The sequence below is a fragment of the Anoplopoma fimbria genome, chromosome 10 (genome assembly GCF_027596085.1).
Source record: "Anoplopoma fimbria isolate UVic2021 breed Golden Eagle Sablefish chromosome 10, Afim_UVic_2022, whole genome shotgun sequence".
Lineage (NCBI taxonomy): Eukaryota > Metazoa > Chordata > Actinopteri > Perciformes > Anoplopomatidae > Anoplopoma > Anoplopoma fimbria.
This window is the reverse complement of record NC_072458.1, coordinates 18179472-18199691: the sequence shown is the minus strand read 5'-3', so window position 1 is coordinate 18199691 and position 20220 is coordinate 18179472. Positions and strand designations below refer to the sequence as shown.

The 20220-nt window shown below is 37.4% G+C and overlaps 1 protein-coding gene across 1 annotated transcript; it reads right to left on the bottom strand.

Moving 5' to 3' along the window:
- Positions 1-3791: 3791 nt before the first annotated feature.
- On the bottom strand, positions 3792-4574 carry lrrc3b (leucine rich repeat containing 3B). The gene has a single exon (XM_054606664.1). The coding sequence runs from the start codon at positions 4572-4574 to the stop codon at positions 3792-3794; it is 783 nt and encodes a 260-aa protein (XP_054462639.1).
- Between the last annotated feature and the right edge of the window lie 15646 nt (positions 4575-20220).

Sequence of the window (20220 nt, the reverse complement as noted above, 5' to 3'; positions counted from 1 at the left end):
TTCAATATCCCTTAACATTCAGGGTCTTTATCAATTAATCAATTAGATATATTGGATATCAATTGCTTTCAGCTAACTGTACCAAGTTTGTTAATGTTTAAAGGCATAAACACACAGAGAAATACAGTTTAAATGCATGTGTTCATACAATCAGGATGCAATTGATGGGATTGTGTGGCTTCAAGCATACACTGGTTGTTTCATTCTGAAAAAAAATAAAGCTGTAATGGCCAAGAAATCTCTTCGCAAAGTCTTCAGGAACCTTTGGAATAGGACATGCCTTGTTGACCTGCATAACGTATTTGTTCTTATGAGACTGGTGCTAAAATGATGTATCCTTTTGTTTTTCACTGCTTTAACTGGTTGAAAATGTCAAACCGGCTTCACCTTTGACCTCACTGTTGGGTCTGGTCAGAAAAGATCTTTGTTGCACCTGAAGCCACACCCAACAGTGATGTCACGCTGCACTGACACACCCGGGTGTGCACTTGTACATCACTGCAGCAAGGTGAGAATTTAAGCCACTGAAGTTCAGCAAGTTTTTCAGAGTTTGTGCAGTTCAGCTGTGATTTGAAATAATTATAGATTGTGCGACAATGACTTCAGACTATCTGTCTTTGTTTCTATGCAACTGTGAAGCGAGAAGGGAGATTCTGAAATACTGCACCGACAATAAACTGATGATTGCTACACATAGAACCAGAAACCAAAGTAGTATGACATGTACTGTTGTGATTCCAACACAAGGTCACACACACACTTCAAACGTCAAGATTTCTGCATCGTATTAGCATATTTTGTGGAATTTAAGCACTAAAATAAGATTAAACAACAACTCTGTACGGATGCTTTTGTGGGATGAGGTCTCTGGGGATATTTTTTAAATAATTACATAGTGTGATATACTGTTCGGTTGATAAATGTAACGTTCATTTTGATAATAGTAATGAGGTTATTTAAAGAGTATATCATTGCAAGGCAGATTAATTAATCTAATATAAATAAACATTCAAATTGAAGAATTTTCTTTAACATATTTGACATATGTCCATTCAAATATGTCAGATTTTTCTATGTTGTTAGTTGTTATTTTTGCTTGCCAGGACAACCTTTCAGGGTTCATGTACATCTTTATTGAACTGTTAGCACGCAAAGACCTTAATGAGTTTGGGTATAGTGACAGAGTTGTTAAAGGCAATGACTCACTGTTTGGCAGGTTGTGTTGCTGTCATGACAAAAAATATTTGCTCAGCATCTCATTATATCAAAAAGATAAATTATTATGTCATAATGATGTATTTTTATTGTTTTTAATACACACCAAGCTATTAAGTATGAACAGGAAACTTTTTTTAAAAATCAGTATACCACTTCATCCAGAAAGGTTTGTTATTATACAGAGGAGTGTAGGTTTGGTTTCATGTTATATAAAATGTTCTACTATTTCCAATATCAGCAATGGACCTTTAAACTCTGTAACAATATAATTAAAACCTGTCTTGTCATTTACTGCATTATCTTTGATTGATGGTCAGTTCTAGCATCTTTTTATAAGATTTTTTCTTTTTAATTAAAAACAGCTCAATTATTTTTTTACCCAAAAATGAAGAGGAGTCTACAGTCTCCATCATAATGTGCATACAGCCCTAACAGCCTCCACCAAGAAGGTGGAGCAGCTTGTATGTTGGGTATGTGGGGTAAAAAGATATATATACAATATGGTGTCTGTAATTCACTCACTATTGCTTGTGAAGCTGATTTGTGTGAGTGCATATAGTGATAACTGAGGGCAACAATATTAACATTAAGATCAGAGCTACTTCCATCTGGGTTTTGGTGGTTGGAGAGTAAGAATGTGGTTTAGTGGTATTTCTTTTTACTTTATGACCATGATGTCATGGTTTTGTTGTGTGGCTAGAAATTACTTAAATATGTAGCAATGAACCAATGTAGTTCTTCTTTTCAGGCTTTGAATGTGTCTTTTTTTCTCATGACAAAATATAGAAGTTGTTTAAATTAGCTAAGATGCTGTGATGTTATAATAACAAAGGTTTCTTGTTTTAGTTAAATATACTGATAATGTGTAATGAAAACAGTTCTTAATATGACTGGATAAAGTGATATGTGGTTTAAATGTTTCTTGTTAAAACTTGGAGTAATAACATAAAATCAATGTCATTTTCTTGTCCACCATGAATAATCTCTCCTCATAAATCTCCTGAATTTAATTACAGAGCTACTCCGGAGTCACCAACTAACCATCTCATTGTAGCTAAAAAGCCTTACTCTCAAGCCTAAACATAAATCATTATTTGGATTAGCATTACAATTATCAAATTTCTGTATAAAATGCATAATCCATAATACCGTTTTTGGAAAATAATGCATGCTATTGCATGGGCTATTTGCAACCACCTTTTCATCCACAGAGTGCATTATTGTTCAATAGCTGCACAAGTTGAAGTAGATTATCCTGCTTACACCATGGCCACTTGCTACATTTAAAAGTATTGTTTCTTTAATGTTTGGGGCAGTACATTCATTAATTGTAAACTTTCTACGATCTAACTCTGCCAACCTTGTAATGAGCTTTTAATTCCTACTCCAACTACGAGAAGCTCAAGAATCGTAAGACTTAAATTAGCAGCGTTGAATCAGAAACTATGGAGGCAATCAGAAACTATGTAGGCCCATTCTCGACCCGGAAAAAATAAATATATATTTTAAATGTGAGGACTGACAAAAATAAATAGTATATTAAAATGATGAGATAGCATGACCATTGATGAGTTGTTGCTTTTCATTCTTTATCAGTTTTAGGTTAACATGAAGCACGTAACGTTGACAAGCTAGCTACAATTTTGACTCACCATTTTGACTTAAAAATTGAATATATGATCATTTTGAGTGAAAGGCAAACTTTGTTGATTTTCCAAGTTTCCCTTTAATAGCTCATAATTATGACACATACATCTCAGAATTTGCACTTATTTTAAAGTATTTCATAATGTTGAGAAATGTTTTTTGTTTTTTTTACTTTTAATCATTCCTAACCTTTCATTCCATTAGTTACATAAATGGGCTTCCACAGCATCCAGTATTCACGTCATGGTTTACTAAAATGCTTCAGTGATTGCTTATTAGAATTTTCTGTTATAATTTTCATTTTGATTTGTCTTTGAACAAAAAGCTCCAGGCAAGCAGGGAGATAAGACTACTTTATATCTGAATACCCCATACCCAAGGCCTTACTGGTCTAAAATAAAGCACAATGTACGGATCAAATAGTCTGCATTAGCAGGCAATGGCCTCATAAATACTGTCAATATAAATATCAAAATTTACATTACATTTTTAGGGGAATGAAAGAAGCAGTTTGTTTACCAAGTGCTTGCGAAACTCAATGATCATTTTAAGTCGGGGTGTCAAGTCTTACAAATATATTTCTTTTTTTATCAGATATTCCAAATTCTCATCTATAAAAAGCCATTATGATGTCAATATCTGAACCTGAGATTTAAATTTCCAAAGCTCCATATGCATTTTTTTTTGTAGAAAAGACAATGTTGGTGACTATTAGACTCTCTGACCTTCCTTTTCATCTCATCTCAGATCAGACATCAACAAACCCTGGTAAGAACATACAACAGAATCCCCAAAATACAAAGACTACTCAGCAGATTTGATGCTCAAATCACCTAAAAGTTTAAAATAGTAAACACTACAAATGTGGGTCCTGTTACAATAAACATTTTGGTGTTCGTTAGGTTTGTGTCACTTTGAAACTGCCGTCAGACGACAGTGCTTATGTCGTCCGCCTCGTCAGGTTTCTTGGGCTTGCTGGGCAGAGACTTGAGGTACTCCAGGTGGCGTCGGGCGTCCTCCTGGTTCTGACGGACGTAATACACCACATACGAAATGACCATGGCAAACCAGCCGAACATGGTCACCAGCATAGCGTAGTCTGTGGTCCTTTTGGCCAGGTTACAGAGGTCAGTATCCACCGCCAAGAAAGGTCTGCCCTCCTTGTCCCGGAGCTCCGAGCTCCTGCAGAGGACCCGGGCGGTGGCCTCGTGGTTGTGGGCCATTCCGCCGATGGCCTGCTGGAGGGCGCAGTCACAATGCCAGGGGTTATCGTCCACGATGACGCGGGCCTTGAGCCGGACGAAGGCGTCCTTGTGCACGCTAGTGATGCGGTTGTGGGAGAGGTCCAGCACCTGTAGCGTCGCCTCGATGCCGCTGAAGGCCCCTTCCCCTAAGGTCTCCACCGCGTTGTACGAAAGGTTGAGCTCCCTCAGGAGCCTGAGTCCGTGGAAGGCCTGATCCGGCACGGCGCCTATCTGGTTGTGGTCCAGCCTCAGCAGTACAGTGTCCACCGGGAGGCTGGGGGGGATCTCTTTGAGGCGGGACTGACTGCAGGTCACGTTGAGGCCATGGAGGTGGGGGTCGCGTTGGCAGATGCAGCCCTTTGGACACATGCTGGCCGAGGGGAAGCACAGGGCCATGAGGACTAGGCTCTGGAGGAGCAGGCACATGGGGATGGAGCGCGACAGCCACAAGTCCAGCAGAGTCATACTGAGCGGCCGTCAGCAGCATCCCGCCGGGGGCCACCACACTGCCACTGGTCCCTTACACACATCGCATAGTGGCGACTGGTCCTCACTGTCTGTCCACTGGAGATCCTGGAGTGTGAACAGATGTTAGCATGCTGCGTGGAGGCCTGAAATAAGATCAAACAGAGGAACAAGGTGAACAAATAAGGTTATGGGAGACCCGTAAACTTTTTATGTAGTGTGGCATTTGATTTGTTGTTTCCTTATCAACATTAAATTTGAATACTTGTGTTAGCTTGATGGGATTGTTGACAAATTGACAGGAGCCAATATGTTTTAGTAAGGATGTTCTATTAAGTTTTACTGGCCCAGAAAGTGATCCAAGCTCTTTGATTTGAGTTTCTGCTGTCCAAGCAGATACTTATATTTACTTAAATATGAATGAATATATATCTTACAGATTGAAATAATAGCTTTAGTCCACTAAATCTAAAACACATGTTTTTTCACAAGCTACTTAGTGCAAGATATCTCTATTTTGCTTTCATTTCAAAAGGTGGTCCACAAATTTAGACCTCAAGAAAAAGCTGTTTTGACCAAGTTTTTTTTCAAGTTAGTTAAGTTGTGTACTGACATGGCAAATATGTTTTTTTGGTGACACCGAGATAAGTATTGTTATAATTAGAGTTCCTTGTTTTTTAGGGTTATATGTGCATTGTGTTCTCTATTCACCAAGATACTTATGTGTATACAAAATATAAATGTAATTGAAGTGACATTTACACTTAATCTAATAGGAAAAAAAGCATGCCAATTTAAAGCCAATTTTAGCATCTCTAGCGGCAGGGCTTCATACAAGACAAGGCTGGTTCTTATGTCGGCCCACTTTTTTTGGTTCCAGACTAACATATCTCAGCAAATATGGGATGGATTGAATTTTGTATCGACATTCATGGAGTTCAGAGGATTTTTCCGAATGACTTTGACACAAGGTAACGGTGCAACTATGAGGTTGACAGTGTTGGTTGACAGTGAAAACTATTTGATGGATTACCTTAAATACATTCATGGTCCCCACAGGATTCTAATCACTTTGGTGACTTTACATCTAGCGCCTAATGACATTCCCATCAGCCTCAGCTGTTCTTATTTAGTTTACTGCTAAAAAGCAAATGTCAGTTTGCTAATATGCTAAACTAAGTTGGTGAACATGGAAAACATTACCTAACATCAGCATGACAGAATTGTTCTTGCAAGCAGTTAAGCATTTCTTTAAATTAGTACCATTGTGCCTAACCAGGGATTCAGACCAAAAAACAACACTCGGGGCTGCTGCGGTCAGGTTGTTGCTTCTGGTACTTAAATCTTACATCATATTAACGTATATTATAGAAACAAAGTACTATACAAATATTGTTAAATGGATATAAGTCTCCCATCTGCATGAGTTTCAGAGGTAACAATACCAAAATGAGCAATTCAAAAGGGAAACATTGAGTACATTTTCTTTTTGCAAAACATAGTAAAATATCAAGATGATGATTTTTTTTGTTTCAGTACCATTACTGGCCTTCACACTGAGCAGGATCAGACATTTCTGCCCTTGGCCAGACATCCCTTTGTTCTATTGCCAAATAATAAATGAAATAAATATTTTAAGTTGATTTTGACTTCACTCACTTTCTGGTCTGTGTCTCATTACAAACAATGCCTAGTATGTCAATAAGTACTGTATTTTCACATGCATACTACAGTTCCTGTTATCCTTAATCATTGTACTCATATTAGATGTATGATATGGAGATTTTTATTCTCATCTCTTATCCAGGTTGCTGATCCTCTGTGAAGGTTTCTTTGACTCCTCAACAAATGACAGTGTCTCTCATCTCTGTACTGAAGTGCATGAAAATCAGTATCTGACATTTACAGATGTCCTGACCACTTTATTCAATTGTCTTTACATTATCTGGCTTACATACACACTTAGCCGTCAAAAGGCCTGCAAAAAATGTATAAAGCAACTTTGTTTTGCAGCTGAAAATATTTTTGTTAGGAAAAAATGACCTGAAGCTTTTCCTTGATGATATTTTTAGTGTTCTGTCAGGACAGAAATGGGCATTTTTTGACAGCTGTCATTCCCAGAGCGAACATCTGCCTTCATAGCTGAAAGGTAGGTGATACTATTTAAAAATGATTCAGCTCAGGACATCCTTAGATTCACTCTAATTTTAGGATGTATATCATTACAACTTTTATCATTTCATCTTTTGTTAAATGGATTAACTGGATTTTACTTTGCTGAACAAATGCTGCACATGTACAATATCTCTGTTTGATCATGTGTGGGATTTCATGTTTGCATGGAACATAAGTATGTGGTTATCTAGTTGTAATTAATTATAATCTGGTTATCCATGTCTCTCTGATTCTTACGCAGCGGTATGAGAAAACAAACTGCATGGTTCACAAAAGCGGCAGCCAGATGTCTGATGGTGGCACCTTGCATGGTAGCCTGTCATCAGTGTGTGAATGGGTGAATGATATGTAATATACTACTGATTGTAAGTCGCTTTGGATAAAAGCGTCTGCTAAATGACTGTAATGTAATGTAATGTAATGTAATGCACATAGAGACATCTGGAGGACAAAAAGATCAGAAGATGAGTTACAAATTAAATCCTTTTCTTTCATTCCCCTCCAACTGTCTTGCTGATTTATGCCTAAAAACATTATGCGTGATAAATAAACACAGTTGTAACTTTCTATCTGTGAAAAATGGAATACAAATTCTTTAGTCGTGACCAAAAACATGTTTCATGAGGTCACAGTGACCTTGAGGTCATTCTTGAGTCCAGGTGGACGTTTGTGCCAAATTTAACTAAATATATATCACGCTCACAAGAATGGAGCTGGCAGACTTACGGACAAACAGTATCATGCTGAAAACATAATGCCAAATGTAATGTAAATAGTTTTTCCATAACAACATTGATGCAGTACATTTTTTCTGTCAGGGTGGAAATAATATAAATTATGATAAGTGGTGAATAAAGGTGACTAATTCTAACATCCTCCACCTCACACATCTTTTTGTTGGAGTGAGTGAGTCACAGTCGTACAGCAGATTTTAAAGAGTCAACGAGGCGATAACCGGTGGTGTTCACATTCAGTGTCCTTCACACCGTCATCCACAGAAAGAAGTATAAACTCTCATGGGTTCGTTGATTCTTTTCTCATGTTTGCAATGCTTTAACAATTTCTCTTCTTTAAACCCGGTTAAATCTTTTTACAAATTTATTTTGTCCACAGAGAGTTTTACTGTCTGAGTTTGTTTACAAGGGGGCTTAACAGATAAATAACCTTTAACTTTATTTCATTTTTGTTAACTTGTGGGCATTAATATTTGTCGGAGACCTTGGGGAGCAGAATTGAATAGATGAATAGATTCAGCTCTCTTTCATTACCACACAAATCCTCTCACTGTCATTCAGGCATCTTTCATTTCTCTGTCATGGCTCAGGACAGAGAAATAATGTCTAACAGCAGCCCAGTAAAGAGGAGAAGGATCGTCTGTTTTGTGAGGACCAGTGGCAGCATCCAGACCCGCATCAAGCTGTTTACCCAGCTGCTGCTCTGCCACGAGAACCTGTTGCTGTATAGAAACAGGCTTCGTCTATTAAACCTGCATTGTGCCAATGGCAGGCATGATCTTCTGACATGCGTCCTCATTATTACTGTTGACTAAAACCATTTCATTGATGACTTACTGGTTTGATCAGAAAGGAGATTCAATGCTTACTGGGTATAACAAAAGCTGTAAGTGGCTCAACAGGGAGCGGAAATTAAAGAGAATACTCTTAAAATAAAATTCAAACAGATAAGGTTTCAACTGGTGAAACACAAGGTGGCTTTACAGGATAAAAACAGATTGTATTTGTCAAATAGCTCACCGCTAACCTTGGTCGGTATTCATAAAAGCGCCTACAAAACAAGACAATGGCCTTTTCATGTTTTGCAGGTATTCGGTCATGAAACCAAAGCTTTGGACAAATTGAAATTTTGACCTCAGGAAAAGATGAAAAGTCTGAGAATCACCGGATTTATTAGAATTCATCCTGACGGAAACACGAATGCCTGTACCAAAATTTCATGGCAATCCGTCTGAGACATTTCACTCAACACTCTGTCAACCTGATGCTGGGACAACAACAAAAATCATAAGAGTCATTCATCTTCGGGGCAGCATAGATGTGTGTACAAATGTCAGAGAAAATCCATCCCATACTTTGAGATATTTCAGACTGGGCCAAAGTGATGGCCCGCCACAGCTTTTCCCTCCCTAGAGCCACACGGCCGACGTTACTAAAAACAATTGAGCTGTCAGATGGAATTTGGAGACATTAGATTGAAATGACATACATATGCTGCTGTGTGAAATCTTATTTCTGTATGTTTCACCATCAGCCCTGTTCTAAAGTTTAGTTCTGAACCACTCAAGGCTTCTCGATGAAACGTGTGCCAACATCTCTTATTAAAAACATTCTTAACTTTTATTTGGCACGCATTCCTTATAAAAAACGTTTAAAGCTCTGGTGATATTCTATCGTTTATAGTTCTGTCTCCAACCTTCATGAAAAGACCCAAACCAACAATAAATGTATGTTTTTAACATCAACCTCGGTGCCTTAGAGCTCCATTGGCGTCCAAAATCTATTAAAACACATCAATGAGCCACACTATGTGACATTCATCACCATGAACACACACACTGTAGTTGATTTTGACTCAATCCCAAAGCATACACCGTCCTGCTGACATATGTGGATTAATCTGTCGAAGAAAATAATCCCAAATAAATGCACTATGTTTTAAAGAAGAAATAGAAGAAATAGAAGGCCAGCTGCTTTAGGAAATAACTGAGGCTTTTCAAAAAAATTAACTAGTTTGTGACCTAAGTGTCTCCAATTTCCGTGGGGTTGAGTGCAACTGAGTGGGTAGATTTGTCAAAAAGCAAATGAGGCGAACTGACACATTGTGAGTTTTGGTGATTTCATGAGATTTTACTGATAGAAAACTATTGTTAGCTTATCTTGTGGTCGTGTCTTGTAGAGGGCTTTTCCCCTGAGAGATGATGGTCAACAAGTGGGTTAAAAAAGCACGAATAATAATGTTTTGGGTTTTTTTTTATATCCGGAAATAGAACTGAATTAAAATATGAGCAAATCTGTAATGGATTTTTGAGTGTTTCAGGTAGCACAGAAATCAATAAATTTATAGCTGAGTGCACATCAAGATCCACTGTCTGGATGTAATAATCCATTTCCGACAGCTCTCAAATATACTTGAATGAAATTTGCAGAATGACTCTGTAGATGTTACCACTTACAGTATTCTGCCCTCAAACCAACAGTTATTGTCGGTTTCTTTTATTCATCATAACAGTCTTCTTATGACCTGAAACCACATTAATACCAAGTCATTCCTGGTAATTTAGTCCTAAGTAGACTAGTAGAATATTTTTCAAGGATCTAAAAGGTTCCTTCTGCACATTGTTGTCCAATTTGCTTCATAGTATTGACTGGTGTACGTCAGATGTAAGGAATGAAATGCAGGAAAGAAAAATGAAAGTACTGTCTCTAAAGTAAATCATCTGTTGAGTCACTGTTATGTATTTGTGCTTTAGAGCTTATCCACCCTCAAACAATCAGTAAATAACTTTTTTTTTCAGTCACTCTCTCTCCTACCGCTCGTTCTTTTATTAGAATAGAAGCCAAGAGCAAAGTGGAATTTTACATTTAATGTTAACAAAGAAAATGTATCTCCCCTTGTCATAACATGGTCCTACATCCATGCTGGAGAACTTCTTTGTTTTATGAATGAAGCGGTACACGAGCTGAATGAGCTGTGCTGTGCTGTGTACCTCACCCAAAAGTTCCTGTACATTCAGAAAGCACTCACTCCCCCTGACCTCTGCCTTTTTGGGACTTAATTTAGACCTTTTCCCTGCTGTTGAAACACTCTGGTACCTGAGGGTAAACTACTGTAACTATAGAAAATGCTCATATGAATCATTTTAACAGCCATATTGGTAATTTTAAAAGGCAAAACAACGAACTACCTATAATTTGTTGTAAATGTTTACTTCATGTCATACATGTATTTAAATAAAAATTCCAACAAGGATGCAGCTGGGGAAACTTCAAAAGTCAGCTTAGTGAGAGAGAGTATGACCTCCATGACCTCTGAAATGAACTATTTTAACTGCCTGACGCTGTGCTAGTTAAGTTTTATTGCCTGCCACTCAGAAATTTTAACCTCCACTTTTTAAACCTATGAGCTAAATAAAGGAATAACGTTTACATCATTTAGACATCATTTAATAAAAGGAACACTACATGCATGGTAGATTTCCGTGTTCGAATAACACTGCGGCTTTCGAGGGGGTTCTATTTCTCGGGGATGGGATATTGGAAGGAGGTGCACACATGCAGGTGCATTCATGAATGTGCACACAGTTTTTATTCAAGGCCAAACTAAACCTATACATTACTACCACCTGACAACTTCCCTGTTCATTTTCTCCGGTCCCAAACACCTGACTGCCATGAGCTCATCCATCTTCACTCGACGTCACACACACACACACACACACACTACGCTCGCTCACTGGGCTATTCCTTCAGATGAAAATATGTGATACATGAGCTGGCAAAAACTAATGCAGCTTGAGTGGGCGTTTCTTTGTGCGTCTTTTTATTGATTAGGTGAACTTGAACAACTGGCAATCTAAAGAAATAAGATTCTCCAGCCAATAGGGTTGCTTTTGTTATTTTTTTGTGTTTCCAACATCTGCTAATTTCAGACCCTGTTCTGTTCTATCACTCTGCATTTGATATAACATTACATTACATTACAGTCATTCAGCAGACGCTTTTATCCAAAGCGACTTACAGGAAGTGTATTCAACATAGGTATTCAAGAGAACTACTAGTCACCAGAAGTCATAAGTGCATCTCCTTTCTTAAACAAGCATCTTAAAGCATAAACCAGAGCAAAAGTATAGTGCAGAGGCAAATTACTACGAATAGGATAAGTGCAGTAAACAAATACGAATTCAATAAGTGCAGCGAACTGGTACGAATACAGTGAGTGCAACAACTAATACGAATTCAATAAGTGCTACGAGGAAGGCTCAGGGTAGTACTTCTTGAAGTATAAGTATATAAGACATTAAAAAAACGTGGCTGTACTGGCTGATAGAGGTCCTTCTTCAATTTACTCCCTGTGAGACATGATTTCACTTAACCTTCTGAATCTCACTTTGTCTCATCTACAGGCTGCAAAAAACTTCTGCTGTATTTAAAAATATCATCTTGGTTGAGCTCCAAATTGAATACAGCAGGGTTACTAGTGGATTTTTAAACACATTAGGATTTGTATTATACCCTGGAATTGTACGTTTTTAGAAAGTAGAGAAGAGTTTGTGTTCTCGCACAGAATTTCAAGCAGTGTGCAACCGAGATGTCTCCTGTATCAGGTCAGAGGTTCTTGAGCAACACCTCCGCAAGAGTTAGATTTTTCTTTCCAGTGTTTCACCGGATTCTTGGCCGGGGTTATGAAACCTCCCACTATTATTCATTGATTATGTGGCAGTAAATTAAGGTGCCTAATGATTCAAGGCTGGCAAGGGAATAAATGTCCCGTTCAGAGACACAGAACAATGCTGCTGTGAGTCATTTAAAAAGCATCCAGGGGATTTAAGAACTTTCTCATTTTAGGATTTTAATTGATTTTTGCTGGATTCTGTAAATGCTCAATGGACCAGGACTTAAAGATGATACAGAGTGTTGGAGGAGGGTGGAGGGTTGTTATTGTTCAATCTGAGGGGGCGTTCATGTTTGTTGGGAACTTATTTTTCTGATTATTCCGACATCACATGAAAGCAGCACAAAGCCTATGGCATATTACCATGGGCTGTTTAGAAGAAGTGGACGTAGTCACTGTGACGTCACCTATTTGTTTGTGGATTGCCGTTCAGCATTTCAACCATCGCCATCTTTGATTTTTAGTTTTTGCTATCTTGTTTTTTTGGAACCAAAATTTTTAGCTGACCAAAATGTTAGAATTATCTTTCATGAACTGAAAACAAACTGTGCAAGGGTTAAAGTGTAAGACAAAAATACAGACAACTCCTAGACCGGACAACGCTGTCGTACCGACCTGTCAATCACAAGGTAGCCACGCCTTAAAGCCTACCCTGCTTTATTGTCTATTTTAATCCAAATGGGACCATAATTTGCTAAATGTACATCATGCTGTGTTGAAGAAGACTTGAAACTAGCGATTGAGACCACTAACTCATGCTTAACATTTTTGCTGAGGTAATAAATCAAGTGAGAAGTCATTTTCTCAAAGACTTCTATACAATAGGACTTATTTTGGCAACCAGAGGAGTCTTCCCCTGATGGCCATTAGAAAGAATACAAGTTTCTTCTCCTTGCTCTTCTACTCTCACTTGGTTTAAGTCACTGCATCTCCTGACAGAACATCTCGTTTGAATTTCAGCCTGCATGCATGTTTTTGCAGCCTAACATTGTTGACACAGAGCAGCTAATATTGGTGGTGAAAACTACAACTAATTGGACTGCAGAGTGTTTGAATGCCATCTCACTGTCCGATGGATGGGACGAGGGAGAAGTGGTTGGATGATTTGTAGAAATGGAGGATAACAGTGCACACTTTGACACAGTCTCTCCTCCAAAGCATTAATGGTGGACCGACGCAGCTTTGTGATGAATGAAAAGAGGAGCACTTGTGAGTGAAGAGGGCATGCTTATCGGATTGTCCATTTTTGTAAAGTTACAAAAATTGTAAAGCAGCAGCTCTTGATTCCACTACTGAGGTTTCAAACACTTATAGATGATCCAACAAGGACATCATTTGAAGCACACGGAGGCATTAACCATTGTTTCAGCATTTCAACAAGCATTTTCACGACTATATGTCAGTGTTTATCAGGTCTTGACGACATAGCCTTTGAAATGCTGTTGGAACAGTATGTCATCGTAACATATTAACAATTTCTCACTTCAAAGCAAAATCTAGTTTTCTATCTGATGGATTAAGAAATAATTGACCTGCATGGCACATCAGAAAAGGTGGCATTATCAATTATTATTTTAACCTCTTGTGGAGAAAGGTGTGAGAGGGTTGAGTGGGGTTCGTGAATTGCGGTTTTTGAAGCCTCAAATTCGCCAATTTGGCCGTCGCCATCTTGGATTTTTGCAAACAGTGAGCGGAAGTGACCATATTCGGATGGCGGAGCAGTGACATAGAGCAACGTATATGGCTCTGGTAGCGGCAGCCACCTGTCAATCACAGAGAGCCCGCCCTAAAGCATACTCTGCTTTATGGTCTATTGTGCTCTAAATGGACCATCATTTACTAAATTAACCTCCTGCTGCATTAAAGAAGACTTGAAGCAAGCGACTGAGACCATAAACTCATGTTTAAATTGTTTACTGAGTTAATAAATCAAGTGAGAAGTAGAGTCATTTTCTCATAGACTTCCATACAATCATTCATACACTGATTGTAAAGGCTGCCATACACGCTGCCACCTGCCCATCGAGATCTAAACTAACACACATTCATGCAAAGACTTCAGGAGCGTTTTGGGTTCAGTATTTTGCCGCCGATCTTCCAATCAGAAGACGACCCGCTCTACCTCTGAGCCACGGCTGCGCTTACATGTTAACAGCATGTTCTGCTACCCGCATGTGGCCATAAAATGTAACACTTAATGCAGCTTTAAAGCACAAAGCTTGACATTATCGTCACAAAAAGATATAGATCTTAAAGAACAGTAAAGTCTAGGGGTCAAGATTAATATATAAAATTGTCAATTTGACATTGAGCCGATGTCAATGTTAGAAATCCTGCATCATCATTTGAACAACATATTGTCAACAGATGAAAATGCTAATAACCAGGTCTGATTCATACACAGCCGTCATTCATGCTGTCTGCCTCTGGGTAATAGCTGATTAGTACAGCTCTACCTTTAAAGGAGGCACATTTTAGGAGAATAATGTGCTCTCTACCTGCATCAAAAGTGCCTGCAATCAGAATGTTCTTGCCTTTTTCCTGCGAGGAGAGGAGCTCACAATCAAAGAATTATTAGCCAACTGGTGAGAGGCACTTACTGTCCCTCTCTCTTTTTTTCAGCAAGACGACTTACAGGGCGAGGCCGGCATACCTCAACCTCCACAACCTCACAGCAAAGCTGCCTCGCTGCTGTTCCAGGTTAGAAAAGGTTGTTAAAGGTCAGAATGCCTCACCTGAGACAATGAGGGATTATATGCTGTGAATCAGCTAACAGGCTAAATGAATAGGTGATATCTGTGACCCATCACCCACTGTTCTTGGGTGATCCAGCAAGTGGACAGCTCTACATTCATATGTGTATGGACCTGTGACACATTGAGATCTGATTACTTAAGCACAGTATTCTTGTATAATTTCTACAGTTAATATAGCTGTATACACCTCGTATTTTGTTGTCGTTTATTCTTTAATGTTTCTTCTCTAATTATCTGTACTTATATATGTCTTTGTGCTGCTTCAACACCTACATTTTCCCTCAAAAAAGGCTTATATTATATGCAAATAATCAACTAAACAACTCTACTATGCATATGCAATTGCACAAACTGTATCATAGAGACACACATGCTTGGACACATATATATAGATTTACAATCTTCAGTTCGGCTTATATCGAAGAATAGCATTTGGCACTGGCTATTTATTTAATATAAACATTTAGAATTAGATCCCCTGTTATTCCAACAATGTTCTCCCACCAGATTATAAGAAGAAGAAACCAGCTATTTATAATAGTTGTTTGGGTTTGAATACCAATTGACACTGAGCCAAACAAATAACACATTAGGCCTAAAGGGGGCAATTTTGATCAAGCTTGTCTGAGACGCTTTTTTTTCTCTATTCCAATGAGACAGGACTCCATAATTGGTGTGGGGTTTACCTCGTCTGTCAGGAGTCTGGTTGCAGCCTTATTGAGGATGTGACAGATGGAATAACCAAATATGAATCAACGCATCACCCTCTGGCAGTGATGCACCTGAGGTCTGCAGGGATAGAGACACAAATAAATAAATAAAAAACCTGGAGAATCCAGATGTTGGGGGGTTTTTTTGGGTGGAAAAACCTCCCCGCCTTAACACATCCATTTGATTCAAAGCCTCTGCTATCAAATGACAGTCATGTAATGGCTTTGCAAACACAGCCTGTCGTGTCTAGGATCTGTGCAAACAGCAGCAGACAACAGAACAATTAGCCACCAAAATAGATGTAATGTTATCAGCGTTTGCAGTCCAAAAAAAAAACCTGACTGGCCCCGATATACGCCTCATGCATGAAGAACGTCACGCAAACCTCCATTATAAAATGTGGTATTTTAATGCATTAATCTATACTGACACGCAACAGTTTGATTTATGTTAAAATAACCCCTTATTTCTGAATTTATAGGGACAAAATGATATTTCGGCACACAGCGAACACACCAAGCAGCATTTATCTCTTTAGCATTTTAACTTTTATATAAAAGGGTCGCAATTGTCGCTGCAGCCCTCCGAGGTGCGTTTTTATTGAATAATATCCGATTAAACTGCAGGTGAAGCAGGAATAAAGTTGGAATTATGCAAGAAAATAAAATCAGATTGAGCTTTATTCATAGGCCGAATGATCAGACGGATTTGAAACACTTGAAATGCATATGTTGTTCATTTTTTTAAATGTTGTGTCATTTTGGTAATAACCAAAATAACATGAAATATTTTTTTCTTCAATGACGTCTGGCAAAATGATCCTTCTGAAAACATCACGCATCAGCCTACCTGACCATATCAATGATGTCTAATTGTGCAAAAAAACAAAAACAGACAAAGCATGAGTGCACATTCATAATCATCCAATATTGACATCACGGATGGAATATATAGAAAAACAATCCCTCCATGCACAAATGAATAGAAAAAGGCAGACACCATAGCAGAGGACAGACATGCGTGTGAGAGCAACAGGCGACACAAAGTATCCTCACCTGCAGACACAGTCATCAGCTGCTGGACATGGAAGCATTCATGTCACATGAAGCGGTCCAGATGTGAGGGCAGCCGGCCTGCTGGAGTATCCGCTCACTGGTGAACAAGTCGCAGTGTGAATACGCATCTTTACCTATCAGAATAAAACACTGCACAGGAGTGAATGGGGGAGAAAGGGAGAAAGGGAGGGGTTCTCCCTGTGAAGCTACTGGCTGAGCAACACATCACCACGTCCCGTCTCACCTTTCAGTGTAAAACATGACACTAATACACTGTGCAATACATTACATTATTATTATTATTATTATTATTATTATTATTATTATTATTATTATTATTATTATTATTATTATTATTATTATTATTATTATTATATTCCTTTATTGATCCCCATGGGGGAAATTCAAGTGTTGCAGCAGCTCAACTACACAGACACAGACAATAAATACACATACTATACAACTACACAGACAATAAATACACATACTATACAACTACACAGACAATAAATACACATACTATACAACTACACAGACAATAAATACACATACTATACAACTACACAGACACAGACAATAAATACACATACTATACAACTACACAGACAATAAATACACATACTATACAACTACACAGACAATAAATACACATACTATACAACTACACAGACAATAAACAATAAACAACTACACATACAATAAATACAACTACACAGACAATAAATACACATACTATACAACTACACAGACAATAAATACACATACTATACAACTACACAGACAATAAATACACATACTATACAACTACACAGACAATAAATACACATACTATACAACTACACAGACACAGACAATAAATACACATACTATACAACTACACAGACAATAAATACACATACTATACAACTACACAGACACAGACAATAAATACACATACTATACAACTACACAGACACAGACAATAAATACACATACTATACAAACAGAACATTACAGATACATTACATTACAGTCATTTAGCAGACGCTTTTATCCAAAGCGACTTACAATAAGTGTATTCAACATAGGTATTCAAGAGAACTACTAGTCACCAGAAGTCATAAGTGCATCTCCTTTCTTAAACAAGCATCTTAAAGCATAAACCAGAGCAAAAGTATAGTGCAGAGGCAAATTACTACGAAAACAATAATTGCAACAGACTAATACGAATACAATAAGTGCTACAAACTACTACGAATAGGATAAGTGCAGTAAACGAATACGAATTCAATAAGTGCAGCGAATACAATACAATACAATAGTTATAATAGTTTATGTCTGTATATATAATATTTCAGTTACTGTGGATTCTCTACTGTTCTTTACTGGGTTTTTTTACTGTTTTTTATTGCTCATTTGCTTATTTATAATACTTATTTTGATCTTGTTTTTTTTTTATTTACTGAATTGAATTGAATTATTTACTTATTATTTATTTTTATTGCTTATTTATAATACTTGTTTTTTTTTACTATGTTTTTTTGCTGCTGTAATCCTTATTTTATCTTATTTTATCTTAAAAACCTAAATGCAAGTTGATGTTTGCATTTAACTGCAATTTAATAAGATAAGATAAAATAAGATAATCCTTTATTAGTCCCGCAGCTGGGACATTTACAGGATTACAGCAGCATAGGTTATAGTGCAAACAATAATAATAATAATAATAATAATAATAATAATAATAATAATAATAATAATAACTTTATTTATATAGCACCTTTTAAAAACAAGGTTTACAAAGTGCTTCGACAGACGAGCCAGCAAAACAGTGCAATAGAAGAAACATTAAGAACAATCGTTAGGATAAAACTAAACTAAGAAATAAAACGAAATAACAAGTGACAATCAAATAAACGGACAAAATAAATAAAATCAAGTGAAATAGGTAAAGTGTAGTAAACGAATATAAGATAAAATACTAAGATCAAATGAAAATAAAACATTAAAACGACGACATCACATAAAAGCCATTCTGTAAAAATGTGTTTTAAGAAGTGATTTAAAATAGATTTTAACAAGAGACATAGTAAAAGAAAAACAAGATAAAAGAAAAAGAAAAAACAAGTATTATAAATAAGCAATAAAAACAGTAAAGAATTCAACATTAACTGAAATATTATATGTACAGACAGAAAAACTATTATAACTATAATTGCACAGTGTATTGTATTGCACAGGTTTTTAGTGTCATGTGGTCTACTGGGAGCAGAGTTGGTTGTGCAACCTGACTTAATGTTTAACATGGACTCATAGTTAAGGGAGAGTTAACAAAAATGTAACTACAAATGTATTTAGGGTGTATTTCTAGATATTTTTGTGCTTGTAAAATGATATGATGGATCACAGGGTTTGTGTTTTCTCAGCCATGGCCCAAAGCGCAAGCAAGTGCAAACAATTACCTAATGGAAAAGACTGAGGACACCAGTTCAAGGACTGAATTTCGCATCAGAATTGTTTAACTCATATCCATTACACAGGGCATGGGTGAACCTGTTTGGAGGCTCCAGAGTTAGAAGTAAGATGCTGAGCCCATATTGAGCTCCAGAAAAAGCTACAATAACTTTAGAGTTAAGAATGTTTTGTCAAAATTGAGTCTTAAACGTAGATTTTGAAGCAGCCAAGATAAGGTTTGACTAGCTGAAAGACGACATGATTCGATAATAATAGTGGACATACTTGAGTCGGTCCATAATAATTTGTTTATCTTATTTATGTCATTTAATTGATTTTTTTTCTATTTTGAAAATATATGTTTTTGGGCATTTGACCTTTATTCAATTGTGATAGAAATGGACAGGAAACATGGGGAGAAAGAGGGTTGTGAAGTGCAGATTACTGTCCCTGGCTGGAATCAAACCAGGTTTTATGGTGTGAGTATCCACCACTAGGCCTCCAATATCTCCCTTTTATGAGATTATGGATTTTTTGAAAAACATTTTTAAACATTATACACGTCCATTATACACGTGTCTTACCTTGCATTCCACAGTACTATACTTTAAAGCCCAGATCAAAGGTCAAAGGTCTATCATATAAACAGCAATAGAACCACTCTGCTCCCCAAAGTGGCAAACACACAGCTTTTATTTTGAAAGCAGAATCACCGTGTTTCCTGGCAGTGCTGTGGCTGACTGCAGCAGCTTGATGCAGCCGTGTCGTTCACCATGTAGAGAGCAGAAGAAATGAATGGGGATTCATCATGTGGCAGACAGGCAATAGATCTTGCATGTGCGTGTCTTGGTTAATGACAATTCATTTCCAAATGACAGTCATTGTACTGATCTATTATTATTTTTTTAGTATTGCTGTTGGTGTCTTGTGGCTGCTGTTGGGGGTGGGGGTGGGGGGGGGGAATTATTTGAAGGACCAACAGCTGCTGGTGCCCTGTAACATACCAGTGACCACAGACAGACTTTCTATATCTATATCCATACCATATATAATTGCTGTATCTATGACAGGGTTCCCTTTGAGTAATAGAATGTAACATTTTTATGC

Excerpts from the sequence above, each read along its gene's own strand:
- lrrc3b (XM_054606664.1), bottom strand. The coding sequence starts at position 4,574 with ATGACTCTGCTGGACTTGTGGCTGTCGCGCTCCATCCCCATGTGCCTG.